This window comes from Branchiostoma belcheri, unplaced genomic scaffold (genome assembly GCF_001625305.1).
Source record: "Branchiostoma belcheri isolate BF01 breed outbred unplaced genomic scaffold, Haploidv18h27 scaffold40, whole genome shotgun sequence".
NCBI lineage: Eukaryota > Metazoa > Chordata > Leptocardii > Amphioxiformes > Branchiostomatidae > Branchiostoma > Branchiostoma belcheri.
The window spans coordinates 734,750-750,258 of record NW_017804021.1 but is presented as its reverse complement, the minus strand read 5'-3'; the positions used below and the strand labels follow the sequence as shown (position 1 = coordinate 750,258).

Sequence of the window (15,509 nt, the reverse complement as noted above, 5' to 3'; positions counted from 1 at the left end):
ATCTATCCTAAGAAAACTATCCTATTTGTGGTGACAATGTATGTACATGTTACATATATTCATTACATGTACCACAATGGTCCATTCATTCACTAACCGGCATGTTGCAACAGGCACTGTCCAAAAGACCACCGAAGGCCGTCAAAAAATGGTGACATGGCAGGCTCGACATGGTTACATATAGCAGAACGTCACAATCTTCCAAATCAACCTCTAGCGCTTAGAGAGTTCTCAAGAGGGAGTCAACAGCGAGACGCGTGCGCATTGTGACGGTGTTTAGCCAACAGGAGGGGCGGGACGCACACCCTACATTCACGGAACATGATATAGTCGCAATGGACTGGCTTGAGTTACACCATTTCCGCTTTAGAGCGGCTAATCTCTTCTAGCGAAGACAATGGGAAACGTTGACTGTATACGTATTTCCATATAATATGTTACAAGTGAAAAACGTTAGGTAACTGTACTTGAAAGTGATTGTAGACTTCATCTCCCTGCATCTTGACTACATTGAATTTCTAAAGTGTATTCGGGAATAAAAATGGTAGCACGCATTGATAACGATATTTTCGAAGCAGTTTCCTTTTCTGCGGAGCGCAAATTTAAAACAGACAAAACTCTGAAGAGAACTTAACTACATTTTAAAAATCATTTAATTTCATATAGGTATGGGAAAATTAAAACTAAAATTGACACTGCTAACATTCACCACAGTGCAAAGTATTACACAATTGCAGTATCTTGTTCCAGTACGTGAAATACGTACAACTGCACAAGTTTGCTTTCCTAAACCGCCCATTCATCGCCAGAGACTGTTCTATGTGTACCTGCCCCGTTAGGAAATGCACCTGACTCATGGGTCTGTTCGGGGATGAGCGCAACAAGTGCCTGTATCATCTCTCTCGGTTGATCTTTTGATTCTTGTCAAATATCGTCTGCGTTTCAATATTTTGCAGAAAGATGCATGACTTAAAAATCGGAACGACATATCTTCGTTCAAGATAAAATTTCAAAGACTATCTTGCAGTTTTATAAGGAACGTCCTTGTGTCAGACAAGGACAACTATCATGACGTCATGAGGGGAGGGAAAAGCAAACTTTCTTGACTTGTGACTGGCCCAAGAGACGATCGTTTTGTCAGTTTCCCCACACACTGTGTTAAAACTTTTGGTCAGAATTTTTGATCCGCAGCATCTCAAAGGAAGAGGAGGGTTCATACTCGTTTGGGTTGGAAGGGGGAGTTGAAATCACGTGCAATCTTGTGTGCCTCGGCCGGCACAAAGTCCAGATCTCGACCCGATGCGAAGAGATTGACCCTTTCGACCCACCGCCCACTTCGCCGCAAGCTTTACAGGTGGGTAGCTACCGTTTGCTCTGTCTTGTACGTCTGTGTAACAATTTCCAATTTTTACTGAGGGTTTTTATGTGATTTTGAGAATAACTGGAGCGCATACACAACATAGTTGAGTGAACTTTCCAACTGAGCTTTCTGACAACGTAACGTTACATATGGTCCCGTCAAGAGCATTCGAAGTAATTTTGTCAAGTTTAGATGACTGGGTTATGTCTTTCCAGCTTAGCCGAAATTCACGTAAAATTACTCGGAACTGATTTCTTCACGCTGAATATTTCTGTGAGATTGTATTCTTGTGAGGACTGCGACTATTTTACGTTTAATCATTGGAGCTGTCCTCTCGGTCAACGGGCCCCGTGCCCTGCGAGTAACGTTAACAAAAGTCGCCTGCGCCGAAACCAAACGACTTTTCCTCTGTTTGCTCACTGTGGGCCCAACTGGGTGAACTGTTGTTGACCCACAGGTGTTTTTCAGACGAAGGAACTAAACCTTCACGCCTAGCGTGTCTTTCAGCGATACTAACTGGTCCGTAGCCAAGCCGAACCATTGTTTGCAAGTGTCCTATACAAGTCCACTAACATGAGTTTGACATGTAATGCCTGGTTGCTGACCAATGCAGGCGACACGAGTACACGAGGGATGAATTTCAAAATTGCCCCTATATCAGTGTATAAAATCTGGGTCTGTTTACATTAGGGAATTGTCGGCTCCACCAGAGCATGGTGCCGTGGTGTGAGTGTTTGATCTAGCCCAGTAGGGGGCGGATAAAACGGCCCATCCTCCCAATTGTCTCCCAACTCCTAAATCCGCCGGCTAACGAGCCAGAAAATCGCCTGGATTCACTTTATCATCTGTTTATGTTGTGAAGCATGTGTTGACAAACTTAATTATCAAGCATTGAAAAATAGCTAAACTCAAATGTGTACATACAGCTTAAAGTAAGATAGTCCCCATACGTGCTTTACAAACTGGGCCTTACTCAAGCATCATTAATGATTTAAAAACAATCTTAGTTTCCATTAAAAAAGTCCACACTGCAACACAAATTGTAATAACAATCTCCTCTTTCTAAGGCCTCAAACTTTTGATTGTTGACAATGTTTTGTAGTAACTCAAACTGTTGGAGGGGCAACCACTTTTTAAACCACTTTTATGCATTTCAGTTACAAAGTTCAACACCAGCAACATGTAACCGTTAACTAACACATTGCTACTACCAGGTATCATTGGAGTTTTTAAAAAGTCACACCAACATCTAAGTAAGATCATGGAAAGCAGTAGTGTATTTATTAATTGTGCTAATATGGCTAGCTTTCATTTAGCATTGAGGTTTTCTAATAGAACACACTGTAGCTATTACACAACAGGGCAGGTAAATCATGTGCAGCAACAAGGTTGTTAGCTTATCCATTTTGCACTTTTTCAAACTCTCTTTGTAAAATATTTTTTTCAGAAAACTCTTATGACTTTCATTGAAATATAGACAAGTTTTCTTGTTTTGCAAAATATTTTCAGATAAAACTCCTAGAAAGCGAAGAACATAATTGTGGAATAAATTATGGCATGTTGTTTTGTTCCTATATAGTTGTTTCTTGCTATTTTAGCTAAGCCAAATTTTGTTATGTTTCAGTTTGATAATGGGAGAACCATGTGAATTAAAGGCTGGGACATGTCACTTACTCTCCATGTCTGATAGTACAGGCCCATAGGGAGTTGTACTGTAGTACTGTAATGGCAGTTATTAACTGCTTAATTGTCATGGGTGGGGCCGTTTACAGCTTAGACCTGCTTTACCATCATGTCTGCAAATGATGATGGATAGAGTAAGAATTACCTACCATAAAGTCCTCAGACAACAGATCTGTTTGACTGAACGTAGATGGCCTACATATAAAATTCAAACTCAGAGCACTGAATGAAAACAAGTTCCCCCCGTTGTCCCTTCTTCCTACCTGTGCATTGTGTTACAGGACTGTTTTGATTGCACAAAGGATTTGCTAGAAAGTGTGGAGAGGTCAGATAGAGGTGAAGGATTCTAAGTACTACTAGCCTCCTGCAGGGCAGATTGTTTAGAGCATGGTGTTAGACAATGGGCCAATCAATTACACTGTTTGCAACTAACTAATTCACAAAGAAGATAGCATCTTCCCTTTGTTTGTGTCCATGTTAATCCTTCCTGCAATTGTTTTCCTACAAAGGCTACAAACATTCAATTGTTTGGTCCTCTAATCATTTTTCAGAAAAAAAAAGGAAAAGAAACACTCTTCTTCCATTCCATGATCGATGAAGAATTTTCACTGCCAAAACATAACTGTGACTTTTTCATTGAGAAATCAGTGAGTTTTCAATTTTAGCAAGCTTTTACTTAATGAAGGAAAGACATGTACTTCAATTGAAGTCTAGTTTATTTAATTTTGCCGTTATTATTTAGTGCAATAGATACAAACAATGCTGAGTCTGATGTATATGGATGCTCTTTAAATTTCTATCTTCATAGTGTTTTATCAGATGTAACAATTACCAGAGCTGGAAATACATTTTCTGCATACCTGCACTGATGCACATAACATTGAAAATCACCAGCCCCACTAAGTATCTAGGAAGTATGGATCATACTGTTGAAGTGTAGTGTTATCTTACACTTTATTCAAAATGTAGGTGGTACATTGTAATACACAACCCAAAATCTACATAATATACAAATGTACCTATATAAACCAGGGCCAGCAAAGGTTAGGTGCAGGTAGACAACAGAAATACCAGCACAGCTCCAATTTTACCTGAAGTAACCTGTATTTGCAGGTGGTATTTCTAGCCATCACGGATTGCTCACGTATATTTGAACAATGTTGCAATACCATGCAGGCTTTTTATTCTGTGACATACAGCCATGAATAAGTAAGGATGAAGGGTTTCCCTGTAAACTTGGATTATTAATGATTCAGCAAAGCTTTCACAGCATGGAGACGTGTTCTTTATTGTGTCTGAACATCTGAAAAGGCTTTTTTATTGATGTTTACCAAATAGAGCCTGCTAAGCTTTGTTGTTTCAACAGTTGTTCTACACTTTGCAGATTAAAAAGAACAATAACCAAACGGTACCAGTTTGGGGACACTTTCATTCTCTGGCTGACAGTTCAACTGTTACTCAGAGGCTATTTTTTCATATCTGAATTTAGTTTTGACACAGGTTTAATCTTTTAATACATCAGAACTGATGTAACATTTGTCAGGTATCACCCCCAAAATGGCGGCCAGTTTAACGTGGCAACCTCGTGACCTTTCGTTGCTCTGTGCTGTTTGCCGAGGCGGTCGAGCTAACAGACCCATTGCTTAATGTTTAACTTCCCCAACTGCTATTTCAATAGAAACGATGGCTAATCTAGTAACGCTGAGTTACAATATGCGCGGGACAATACACGTGTCAATCATGAAAGGGGGTGGTGCCGTCAGAAGTGAAAAGTTCAGCAGATAAATGGTGGCGAAGCCTGGTAACAGTGCAATGTGAAGTACCGCCAGCCATTATGGCCGTGTTTGTACCTGTGTGTGCTTTCACGGGATGGTAAAAGTGCATGGAGCTGACAAGTGGGAACTGCTATTGTCCATTTGCCCTTAATTTCGGAGCTTTTGCATTCATTTTTAGCAGCCTGGATCTGTAACATACTCTGACAAGTTTACGTGTTACAGCCAAACAAGCATTTTGAATGAGCAAACAGGGTACAACCCTGACCACTAAGTTTGCAAGCCACAAAGCAGCACATAAATCATGAGAATTGCTGTAATAAACTGTAAGCTCCTACACGATAAGGCTGGAAGAATTTAGTGTTATCTTTTATATTGTTAAATGATGAACAACATTGAAATCTATATTCTACATTTTTTTTACAATACATCTATGATCATATGAAGGATTGGTTTCTACAATTTTTTTAGTGATTGCATACAACCAGTACGTACATGTATAGTTCTGTTAAATGGGCACGTGTGGTCGTAAAAGTCTCACGGATGTTCATGATGCTAGTACCACAACAACTAGTAAAAAGCACTAAGTTGGTATAGTCTACATGGGGAAAAAATCCTTATGTGATTCGGAAGTTTAAACCTTCTTGGTTTAACAGATTCAGAAATTCATCTGGCGTGTGAGGGAGAAGTAGATTTTTTAAACCAACTTTCGCCACTCATGATCATGATTTAGTTTAAAGCACTACTTGTTAGTGATATGCATATTTAAATGCAGCAAATGCAATCTCAGGGTGGCAAAACAAAAAATATTCTGGATGAGGAAATGTCTGATAATGACATTCACTGCCAGTTCACACATTTTCTTTTCATATTGAAGCATTTGAAATAGACAAGAAACAAGCTATACTTTTGGTATCACCAATGCATGTAATTATATATGGCTAGAAGCAGCCGTTTTCTATCAGCAACATAATTGTATTTTGGCACACAGATATCAGTTTGCTATAGGATAGGGTTGGTTAAACTTACTACATTGAAAAAATGACAAGAAAATTGACTTTAAAATCCAATTTTACTGCCCCAAAATTGCTTTGCCTGTTCAACAATGGTAAGTGACAGTGCTTTGAAATATCTACTTTATTGCAATAAAACCTGCAATATTTTAACATCAACAAGCTGTCTCAGTTTACCCATCTGCATGGCAACTTGGTAGTAGTTGAACCATGCCCTTGGCAAACAACACTCTCCTTTCTTGCTCAGCATGAGGTGATTGTAGTTTGATAAAAAGAGTGAACTGTTACCTTGATGTGTGGGAGTGACCTCTGCCTTATGTGGCAATGCAAGATTCTCTGCAACGTGGCAAGAGCAAATATTTAACCACGAGGTTGTAAAAAATGTTGGCCGTTACAGAACAAACTTTTATTCCAAATAAATATGTCTTGATGTAGTATTTTCCATTACAACGGCTAGGTTTCACACGTGTGGGCATCGTGGTCTTGCAAATATGGGAGACTCAAGCATATAAAGAATTTTTGCTTTTAATTTAGAAGAATTCTTTAGATCATGAGAAACTCATGTGACTGTTGAACTTTGGAACATTGACCCAGAGTACGTCTGTCAAGCGAGGCAATTGCATTAAGTGAAGAGCTAGGAGCTTTATTTAGCTGAACACAAATTTAAAGTTTATAGCATAAACTGATGTCTTTTGCAAGTCCTAGTTTTAGTCCTAGTCCGAGTTTTTATCAGAAAATCACCCCATACATGTTTATGGCGACCAGATGAAATATGAGCATTTATTAGCAATGTATAAATCTGTTTGTAAAACTTGTGGTTTGCGGTACTTTGGAAATATCTCAAAGATAAGGTTGGACACAGGTAAAAGGCAAGCAAGTCTGGGCATGTCTCTGCTTTGAATTAAGAGCAGTCTATAACAGTACTATTTTAACTGTTACATTACCATATGATAAACAAAGTCTTGCATGAGTTATTAACGTTAGTCATGTATATACTTGAAGTAGTCTGATAATTGTATAGTATATAGAGTTTGGTCATATACATTTTCTTGTGAGAAATTTTGCACCTGCATGGTATGACAGGTGAGCAACATGTAACTTATAGTGTGCTATAAAGTACTGTAGATTTATAAAATGTGCTAGCAACCTAGAAGATCCATGGTGCTATTTGGTCCCTCTGTATCTGCCTGCTACAGTTTCGTTCCATACTTTTGGATGTGAATTAGTTAAAACTCGTATTACTTGCACTTAAGTCATTTGTTGAGGTACTTGTTAGTTGATGTCTTAGTTGATTGACTTGAAAAGGTAAGAAGGATTCCTCTAAATTCTAATCTATCGGACAGTTGGTGGTATACTACGTAGGTTCTGGCACATAAAATGATGTGATTATTATATTTTGGAAACCAGATCCAGGAATTTTTCTTAGAAAGATGCTCGTCAATGACCTTTTTCCATTGAGTTAAAATCAGATGTCAGATTTGGTATCATAAGTATTCAGAAGTAAGGATAAGCTAAAATGCTGCTTTGCATGATCTCTCTGTTGAGTGCTTTTAATCCTATCATATAGTTTTGTCCTGGGTTTATAGTTTTGAGAGGCTTGTTTTGGTAATTAGCTCAGCAACTGCTAACAATCTTACCGCTGTCCAATCCCTAGATAATTTTCTGGTACATATTTATTTCAATTGTTTCAAATTTACTGTATGCATTAGACAGGTGGATCATGATATAATAATATCACTAATCCTTAAATCAAGATAGGATGCAGCGACTGATACTGCACTTATCTCCAAATCTGAAAACAAGACACAAATTCTGATGTAAAAGAAAAGTTGCAGTTTACTATGATGGTTTCCTTCAGCAAATTCTACATGCTGTTCAGTATAACCATATAGAGAATTCAACCAGTTGCTTGATTTATTTTGTATTACGTAATCTTGTACATGGATCACTAACCTACATCAATGAACCATACAGGTATTATAACTGATAGTACATGGCACGTTTTGCGAGGCTAAATGCCAAGAAGCAGATCATTTCATTCACCAGACTGCTCAAAAATTTTCAATTCAAACACACCCTTAAAAAATTATAAAGCTGACACCTCTCTATCTGGAATTGGTAGGCATGCTTTATCAGATATCTCGGTTTAGGTGAACTAGGAAGCAATTTGTCGGGTTGTTCCTGATTTGAATCTGTGTTTCAAAGAAGTTGATTGGACGGGTTATCCATTCACAAGTGGTCTGTTTTTCAAGATTCCATCTCCCCTCCCCTTTTTTTGCCTTTCTGGACCAACCCCGAGGTTAAATATCGATCCAAAGAAAATTTACACAGTTTGTAATTATCTCATAACTGGTCACATGGTCCAAACTACAAATACGCTGGCGGCACTCAAGATAGCAGTCAGTTGACCATCGTGCTAATTCATCAGAAATTTTGCCATAATTTTATCAGCTTTGGGAGCAGTCAAGGACGGTGTTTTTTTTACACATGGCGACTGGGTAAGTGATGAACCTGCCATTCTGAGTTGCAGACCACACCCTTACGGTGCAGTTACAAAAACAGCAAAGTTTATCTTTAACCTGGCCAGCCTTTTCTATGCGGTGTTTGCAGATAGCTTGGTTGTTGCCCAGGCTGTGCAGTGCACTCAAAGGTCGGTCGCGTTGTCGAGAAGTGAGTGCGCATTTCTGCGTGTCTTTTTACCATTCCTACTGTCGGTAATTTCAATCTGTATGTGATTCTGTGCTTGTAGATGCGTTGTGTAAATGTATGTTACTTTACAAGATGTTTAGGGTTACGACGTGTACAAGACACTGTAACGAAGGTGGCATGCCGGCAATTCACTTTTGTCCATACATAGCCGTTGTACATAGTAGGTACAGGTAGAATTTCTGGTTCTAGGGCTAAGAAAGGTTTAACTTATTGTATCAGCAGTTTCATGTCCACATCACATCGAAACATAATCTTTATAAGTTCTTTGTGATAGAAGGTGATCGGAGAGTAAAAAAGTTTTGCTGGCTCATGAAAAAAAAAACGTGTCGAGTACGTTGTACTTTGGTCCGTACCTCATGGACAAACATGTTGACAGTTTGGTCATAGTGCAGTTGGTGGGTGGAGCCCAAGTCAGCCATTTTGCTACATAGGTCGGGCATGAATATGGATGCAAGAAAGGCTTATAGTATACATAAAAGCTACTCAAGATTGTCTGCTTGTCTCTGAAAGGATCTAAACAGTTGCTAGACTTTGTGTGTACGTGTTACAGAAGGATAGGAGATGTTCCAAAAAGTCTGTAGAGTCCATATGTATATGAGCGCACTTCAGTATGAATCACCTTGACCTTTCATATTCATAGTCATTCATTTCTTCATATGCTTTTTGACTCAACAAGTATTCCAGTTTTTATACTCTTCTTTTGTAGGGAACTACGTTCAACTTGAAATAACTTGTTCCCCCTATATCCAACCTGTTCCAATACAATTTACAAGCCAATGCTATTGAAATCTATGTCAAAGTTGCTAAGAAAGGTGTTAATGCTGTTATAGCTAACAGCTACCCTTACCTACCCTGATATTTTCTGAGAAAAGGTGGGTTTTACATAAGAAAATATGGGGCCAATTTGCAAGTTTTCAAGATAGAAAAGAGCTGTACTATGCTATTCTTTGATAAATGTTTGACAACATTTATGAATTGTTATTTTCTTATGTTTAAAATATATGACCCAGGATATAAAACATGTTAAACTTTTTTTCTTTCCTTCCTCCATACAGTAGCATGACAGCAGGGGGTCTACAGGGACACACGATGTCCGAGAACGACGCTAACCCCCAGGGCCCGCAGGGCATCACCGGCGCGCAGAACGAGGCCGCCCTCCTGGCTCTCATGGAGCGTACGGGCTACAACATCATCCAGGAGAACGGGCAGAGGAAGTATGGCGGCCCCCCGCCCGGCTGGGAGGGCGCCACTCCGAGTCGTGGCTGCGAGGTGTTCGTCGGGAAGATCCCTCGTGACTTGTTTGAAGACGAACTGGTACCAGTCTTCGAGAGCATAGGTAAGATCTATGAACTGAGACTCATGATGGACTTTAATGGCAACAACAGAGGCTACGCCTTCGTGATGTACACCTCCCGAGACGACGCCAAGAGGGCCGTCAAGCAACTCAATAATTACGAAATCAGAAAGGGGAGACTGCTGGGGGTGTGTCCCAGCGTCGACAACTGTCGCCTCTTCGTGGGCGGGATCCCAAAGAACAAGAAGAAGCACGAAATCCTAGAAGAGATGTCCAAGGTCACGGAGGGAGTGGTTGACGTGATTGTCTACCCTAGCGCCACAGACAAAACCAAGAATCGCGGATTTGCATTTGTTGAGTACGAGAGCCACCGGGCTGCGGCCATGGCACGCAGGAAGCTGATCCCGGGCCGGATCCAGCTGTGGGGGCATCAGATCGCCGTGGATTGGGCCGAACCAGAAGTGGAAGTAGACGAGGATATCATGAAATCCGTCAAGGTACTGTATGTCCGCAACCTCCTCCTCACAACAACAGAAGAGAGCCTGAAGGAGAGTTTTGAGAAGGTGGCCACCCCGGGGTCCGTCGAGCGGGTGAAGAAGATCCGAGACTACGCCTTTGTCCACTTCAAAACCAGGGAAGAGGCAGTCAAGGCCATGAATTCCACCAATGGGCAGCTCATCGACGGCTGTCAGGTTGAAGTAACTCTAGCAAAACCGGTGGACAGGGACAACTACGTCCGTTACACACGCGGTGCCGGCCGCGGCATGCCCATGGAGGTCTACCCAACAGGCTACGAAAACTACTACATCCCAACTCCTTACCCTCCAACCCTGTATCCAGCAGCTGCTGCTGCAGCTGCAGCCTTTGCACCTGCCAACCTGCGCTTCCAAGGCCGCAGCTCTCTGGGAGCTCGCGGGGTGATGCGTGTGCGTGGTCGTGGGGCTGCTGGCGCTCGTGGGGCGGGCGGATCACGCGGCTACTTCTCCTACGGTCTGACCCGGGGTGGCTTCTACGGGCAGAAGAAGAAAGAGCTGTTTGACCTGCTGCCAGGCATGGAGCTCACTCCGACCAACCCTGTCACCATGAAGCCTCTCAAGTCTGCTCCACAGGTGCCACTGGACCAGGTAAGCAGGAGGAGAACTACATCTTAAACCTTAAAATTATCCAAATTAAATGTGAATCATCTTTCAAATGCATTTCATATATATGTACATGTACATGTAAGAACTTGACTATGTGTTTAGTTAGCTCTTGTTTAAATGTCTTTGCATGTTTTTGCTCAGATGTTGGAGGAGATGTGCCAGAAGAACCAGTGGGGATCCCCTGTGTACTCCCTTCACTCCACCATGGGGCCTGGGGAGAGACAGCTCTTCCTGTACAAGGTACATTCACACTACAGTCAAAACTGGAAAAAAAAAATTCAGCTAAAGAAAGATGGCAGAGATGTCATCTGAAAGCTTCTGTGCTTGAAACATTTCAGCTATTCATATCAGTTTGAATTCTTTTAGGAATCTCAGTTCAAATCCCAGCTGTTCTAGCTTACACTACTGGAAAGGATACAGGTTATTATGAGACATCCCTTACTGTGTACAAATAGGCAAATATACCACAGAATGTATCAACCAAGTAGTGACTTGGTGCTGAACAGCATTCCAGTGGCCCATACTCACCAGCTGTTGACTCACAAGAAAGGAGTGAAGTATCTAATTTTGGGGCCTGTCTTTGTTTGTGTGTGTATGTGTGTCAATGATAACATGTTGATTGATACTTAACTTGCATGTAAGTTCAGTTGTTTATTGCAGGGAAGACCTTACGAAAGTCATTGTACTTTTGTTGTCTTAGTAAAAATCTGTTTTCTGTATTGTTGCAGGTGACAGTGCCAGCCCTGGCTTCACAGTACCCGAGTGCCCAGCCCTTCCAGCCCACCAAGTTGGCTCCATCCGTGGAGGAAGCTAAGAGCGTCGCTGCAGAATTCGTCCTCAACCAGCTGGGGATCCCGTTGGATGTCTCCGGTGAGGTCCCCCTGGCGGCAATGGCGGCAACTGCAGGCGCGGCCTACCAGCGTCCCCTGGCCGGCTACACCTTGGCTAAGGACGCCTCGTCCTACGCACAAGGCTTTGTGCCGATGACATCAGCTGCGTCCCTCGCTACGGCTACCTCCCGCCAGGTGCAGAGCCAGGATGTGTACAGCGCAGCTGCAGCGTACGAGGGATATGCCCAGTATGCAGCGGCCGCCGCGGCTGCCTCCGCTCAGCACGAGTTGTACCAAACGTATTGAACATAGTCAGTCAGAAGCAATAGCAATGAGTGCTGCAGTGTTGGTCAGCTTTCTGTAAAAGTACATCTCAGTACATCACCTTCACTGTTGAATAAGTGACAGAATTGTAACACTTACTAAGAGTTTTTAGATGAGTGTGATGCAGGTGTTCACAGGTAAAGGATGTTCAGAAAGTTACCCTGGTGTTACTGTTACTGGTAGCATTACCTTATTTTGTATGTTTTGGGTGTTCCAAAGCAAATTCATGTTTTTTAAAACATGTTTCTGGTCTATTAGCTGCAAGATTTATAGAGAAAATCTACGAGTATCTAGTACTGTTATGTGCTTATAGAAAGAAGAATGTGCCTTGAATGTTTGAACTTCAATAATCCTGCTATATCTATGAATTTAAAGGTTAGGCGCAGTGTATTGCTCTGATGCATATGTAGTATTCTTTAGCTTTAGGTTTAGGTCTGAATATCATATATAGTGATCAGACACTGTTGATTGCCTGACTATTGTCCATGACATTTGTATGTGTCATATATCTTACTTACTTACATTAGTATAATTCTGGAGCATTAATGTATTGTAATCTCCAACCTTTAGCATACTCTTTTAACCATGTATTGATTTTATAGTATTGAGTGGCCAGTACCATTCTTGTAGGAGTGGTTGGCATTGTTGGTCTGGTAGCTTTATTATGTGGAAACAACAAAATGCAGTCTTAGCATGAAAGTTCATCAGAGTTGTTATGTTACATAATGAGAATTAAACTGTTCTCCAAGCTCAAGAAGTTTAACTCATTGGACTTTTCAGCTGAATCTCTTGGTTTGCATCGAATGTTGACCCAGTGCTGACATCACAAATGCGGAAAAAATTCATGAGTCTGCAGCACTTGGGTCAGACAGCTCATTAAGACCGAGACAGTCAGTCAAAAATTCCGGAGATTCAAATTCCTTGAGTTGGAGAAGAGTGCAGTCTTGTCTGGAAAATGGAATGTTCTGTATGCTCCAAGGAGAATGCAGTTCATTTGTTGCATCCTGGTTTATTCATGTTCTATTTCAACTTCTGTTGACAAAAGCGACCCTACTTTGCAAGTTTTCAAGGCAAAGAAAAAAATCTACCAGCTATTGGAAAATCTTGAATTAAATTGAGTTGACTTGAATTTTTATCCACCCAATTCCAAGAATCTAAAACCTTAGGTGAGTTAACTCTCTTTTTCACAGTGGTACTGAAAAAGGTAACTTGACAGCTAAGACCATATATTTGGAACATAAAAGTTTGCCACATTTGTTTTTATTCCATAAGTTAAGGTGTAGAACCTAATATCGATAAGTTAAGATGTAGAGCTAAAGGAGTGTTGTTTTGAGATCAATTATGAAACTTTTGTCTCATAATACCATTTCCAAAGGCATGACATATTTGAATATTTGTTAAGGTTACTTGTAATACCCTCACCAAGAATTGTTAGGGTTGAGTAACTGTAAGTGTATCACTTGCTTTGTTTCAAAGTTACTCATGTCTCTAGTTTAGCGTTATGCAGTTTTACCTAGCATGAGCATTTAAAGAAAAATAGCAATTTTTTCTCATAGTTAAGCATGTTGATATTTGTAGTATTTCTCTTCTTATGAGGAATTTTCCTCTTTTCCTAGAGGATTTTATTTTAGGGTGCCAGGTTGCACAAATGTGTGACACATGCTCACTTAAGATATTTACTTCTGTCCTATTTTTAAAGTATTCTTTTTACCTTTGCAAGGGATTCCTAAAGTAGTGGTTTTTATCTTTGTCTCAGGAAGGCCTTGTATTTGTTTGCCATTGGCTGTTTGCCGACCAATCATAAAGAGAGTTTTATCATGTACAGTTTCAAAAGTTTGACATCAGAGAAGTGGCCTTGTGTTGTGATACTGAGTGCCAAAAAACCTTTTGTTTTGAAGTAACTGTGTTATTTGATTCACCATTGTGATTGTTCAGTCCATCATGTGACCACTATGTTGTGTGTGATTGGTCAAACAGATCACATGACCTCAAACCAATGGTTTTTATATATCCCATCATGCTTTGTTTAACAATCCCTACTCAATCCAGGCACTTGGTACCAGAAACATTACGCCATTTCGGAAAAAAGGAGGCTTAAAATCTGGTGCTTGAGAACTATGCACAGAATTTTTTGCCAATCATGACTGCACCCGTGAAATTTCAGCACCTGATTGGTTGGTTAATTCATGTGTGGCAAAGTTTAAAAACACCCTGTAACCAACTGTGTTGCCAAGTTGGCACTGTAGACCAGTGCTTGCAGAAAATGTCATACAACATCAATTGTTGTACTGGTGTGATTATCAAAAGAATGTTGGTATGAATTTGGAAGGTTGGATCCCTTGTAAATAGTTTAAATTTCAGTAGATGCTTGATACTTACCTGAAGGTAGTGATGTGTGTATGCACAAAGTCATTAAATCTTCCCAGTTATGCTTAAAAAGTGTGTCTGTGTTACTGATTCAAGTTGTTGGAGGTTGACTCAGCAGGGATTAAGTTGTTCACTTCACACAGCCTGTTGTCTTCAATTTTCATGGAATTTCGTGTGACATCTAATGCAATTTCAAGGTGTCAAAGCCAAAAAAAATATGTTCTAGATGAGGAAATCTGTCTGATGACATTTACACATGTGTACTTTGCACATTTTCATCATCATTTTATACTTGAAGCATGTGAAATAATCCAAAGATAAGCTATGTGAGGAGTCCCTCAGTATTTTTGTTACCACCAATAATTGCATGTAGCTCGAACCAGTAATTTGTACGAAACAAGCAATTTGCCTCACAAATATCAGTATGCAATGGGATAGGGTTGATTACATTCATAGAATGACCAGAAAAATGACATCAAAATGCAGTTTTGCTGCAGTGAAATTACATTGGGCAATAAGTAGCTCTGTTTGACATACTTATTCTTACAATGTAGATGTGCACATTGAGTAATCTCCAAGCAGATCTCTTGGTCACTGCAAGACAGTATCAAATTGGCAAGGCAGTATCAAATTGGCAAGATAGTATCAAACTGGCAAGACAGCATCAATAGTATCTAATATGCCACCGGTACCCGTTTGGCTGACGAAAAAAGGATACCAGTACAAGAAAGAAAGCCAGACAAAAACTCATAAAAACACACCAAACCTCTGCTTGAGGAGAACCGGTTGAACCTAAACTCTGAAAACTGTGCGTTATACCCGCATACAATTGAATGGTTTAATGATTACTTCTAAAGAAGTGACCATTATGGATCCGCGAAGAAGAAGTGATTATTGAAAACATCGATCGAGAGGTTCTTTTTTCGATTATCTTATTTTTCAGAGATCGTCAGTATATATGAAGGAATTATAATTTTAAGGCCTTTTTTGTGTCTTTTTCTTTTTTTATAAAGGC

The 15,509-nt window shown here is 40.4% G+C and overlaps 1 protein-coding gene across 5 annotated transcripts; it reads left to right on the top strand.

Moving 5' to 3' along the window:
* Positions 1 to 1,073: 1,073 nt before the first annotated feature.
* LOC109477550 (APOBEC1 complementation factor-like) lies at positions 1,074 to 14,558 on the top strand. Of its 5 annotated transcripts, none has more exons than XM_019778869.1 (4): positions 1,074 to 1,354; positions 9,596 to 10,955; positions 11,115 to 11,213; positions 11,702 to 14,558. In XM_019778869.1, the coding sequence occupies exons 2-4, from the start codon at positions 9,597 to 9,599 to the stop codon at positions 12,107 to 12,109; spliced, it is 1,866 nt and encodes a 621-aa protein (XP_019634428.1). In that variant the 5' UTR covers positions 1,074 to 1,354; position 9,596; the 3' UTR covers positions 12,110 to 14,558. The 5 variants fall into 5 exon arrangements, with proteins under 5 accessions (XP_019634428.1, XP_019634426.1, XP_019634425.1 ...); XM_019778867.1 differs by having other exon boundaries at positions 1,077 to 1,354; positions 9,593 to 10,955; XM_019778866.1 differs by lacking the exon at positions 1,074 to 1,354 and adding an exon at positions 8,194 to 8,326.
* The last annotated feature ends 951 nt before the right edge of the window (positions 14,559 to 15,509 follow it).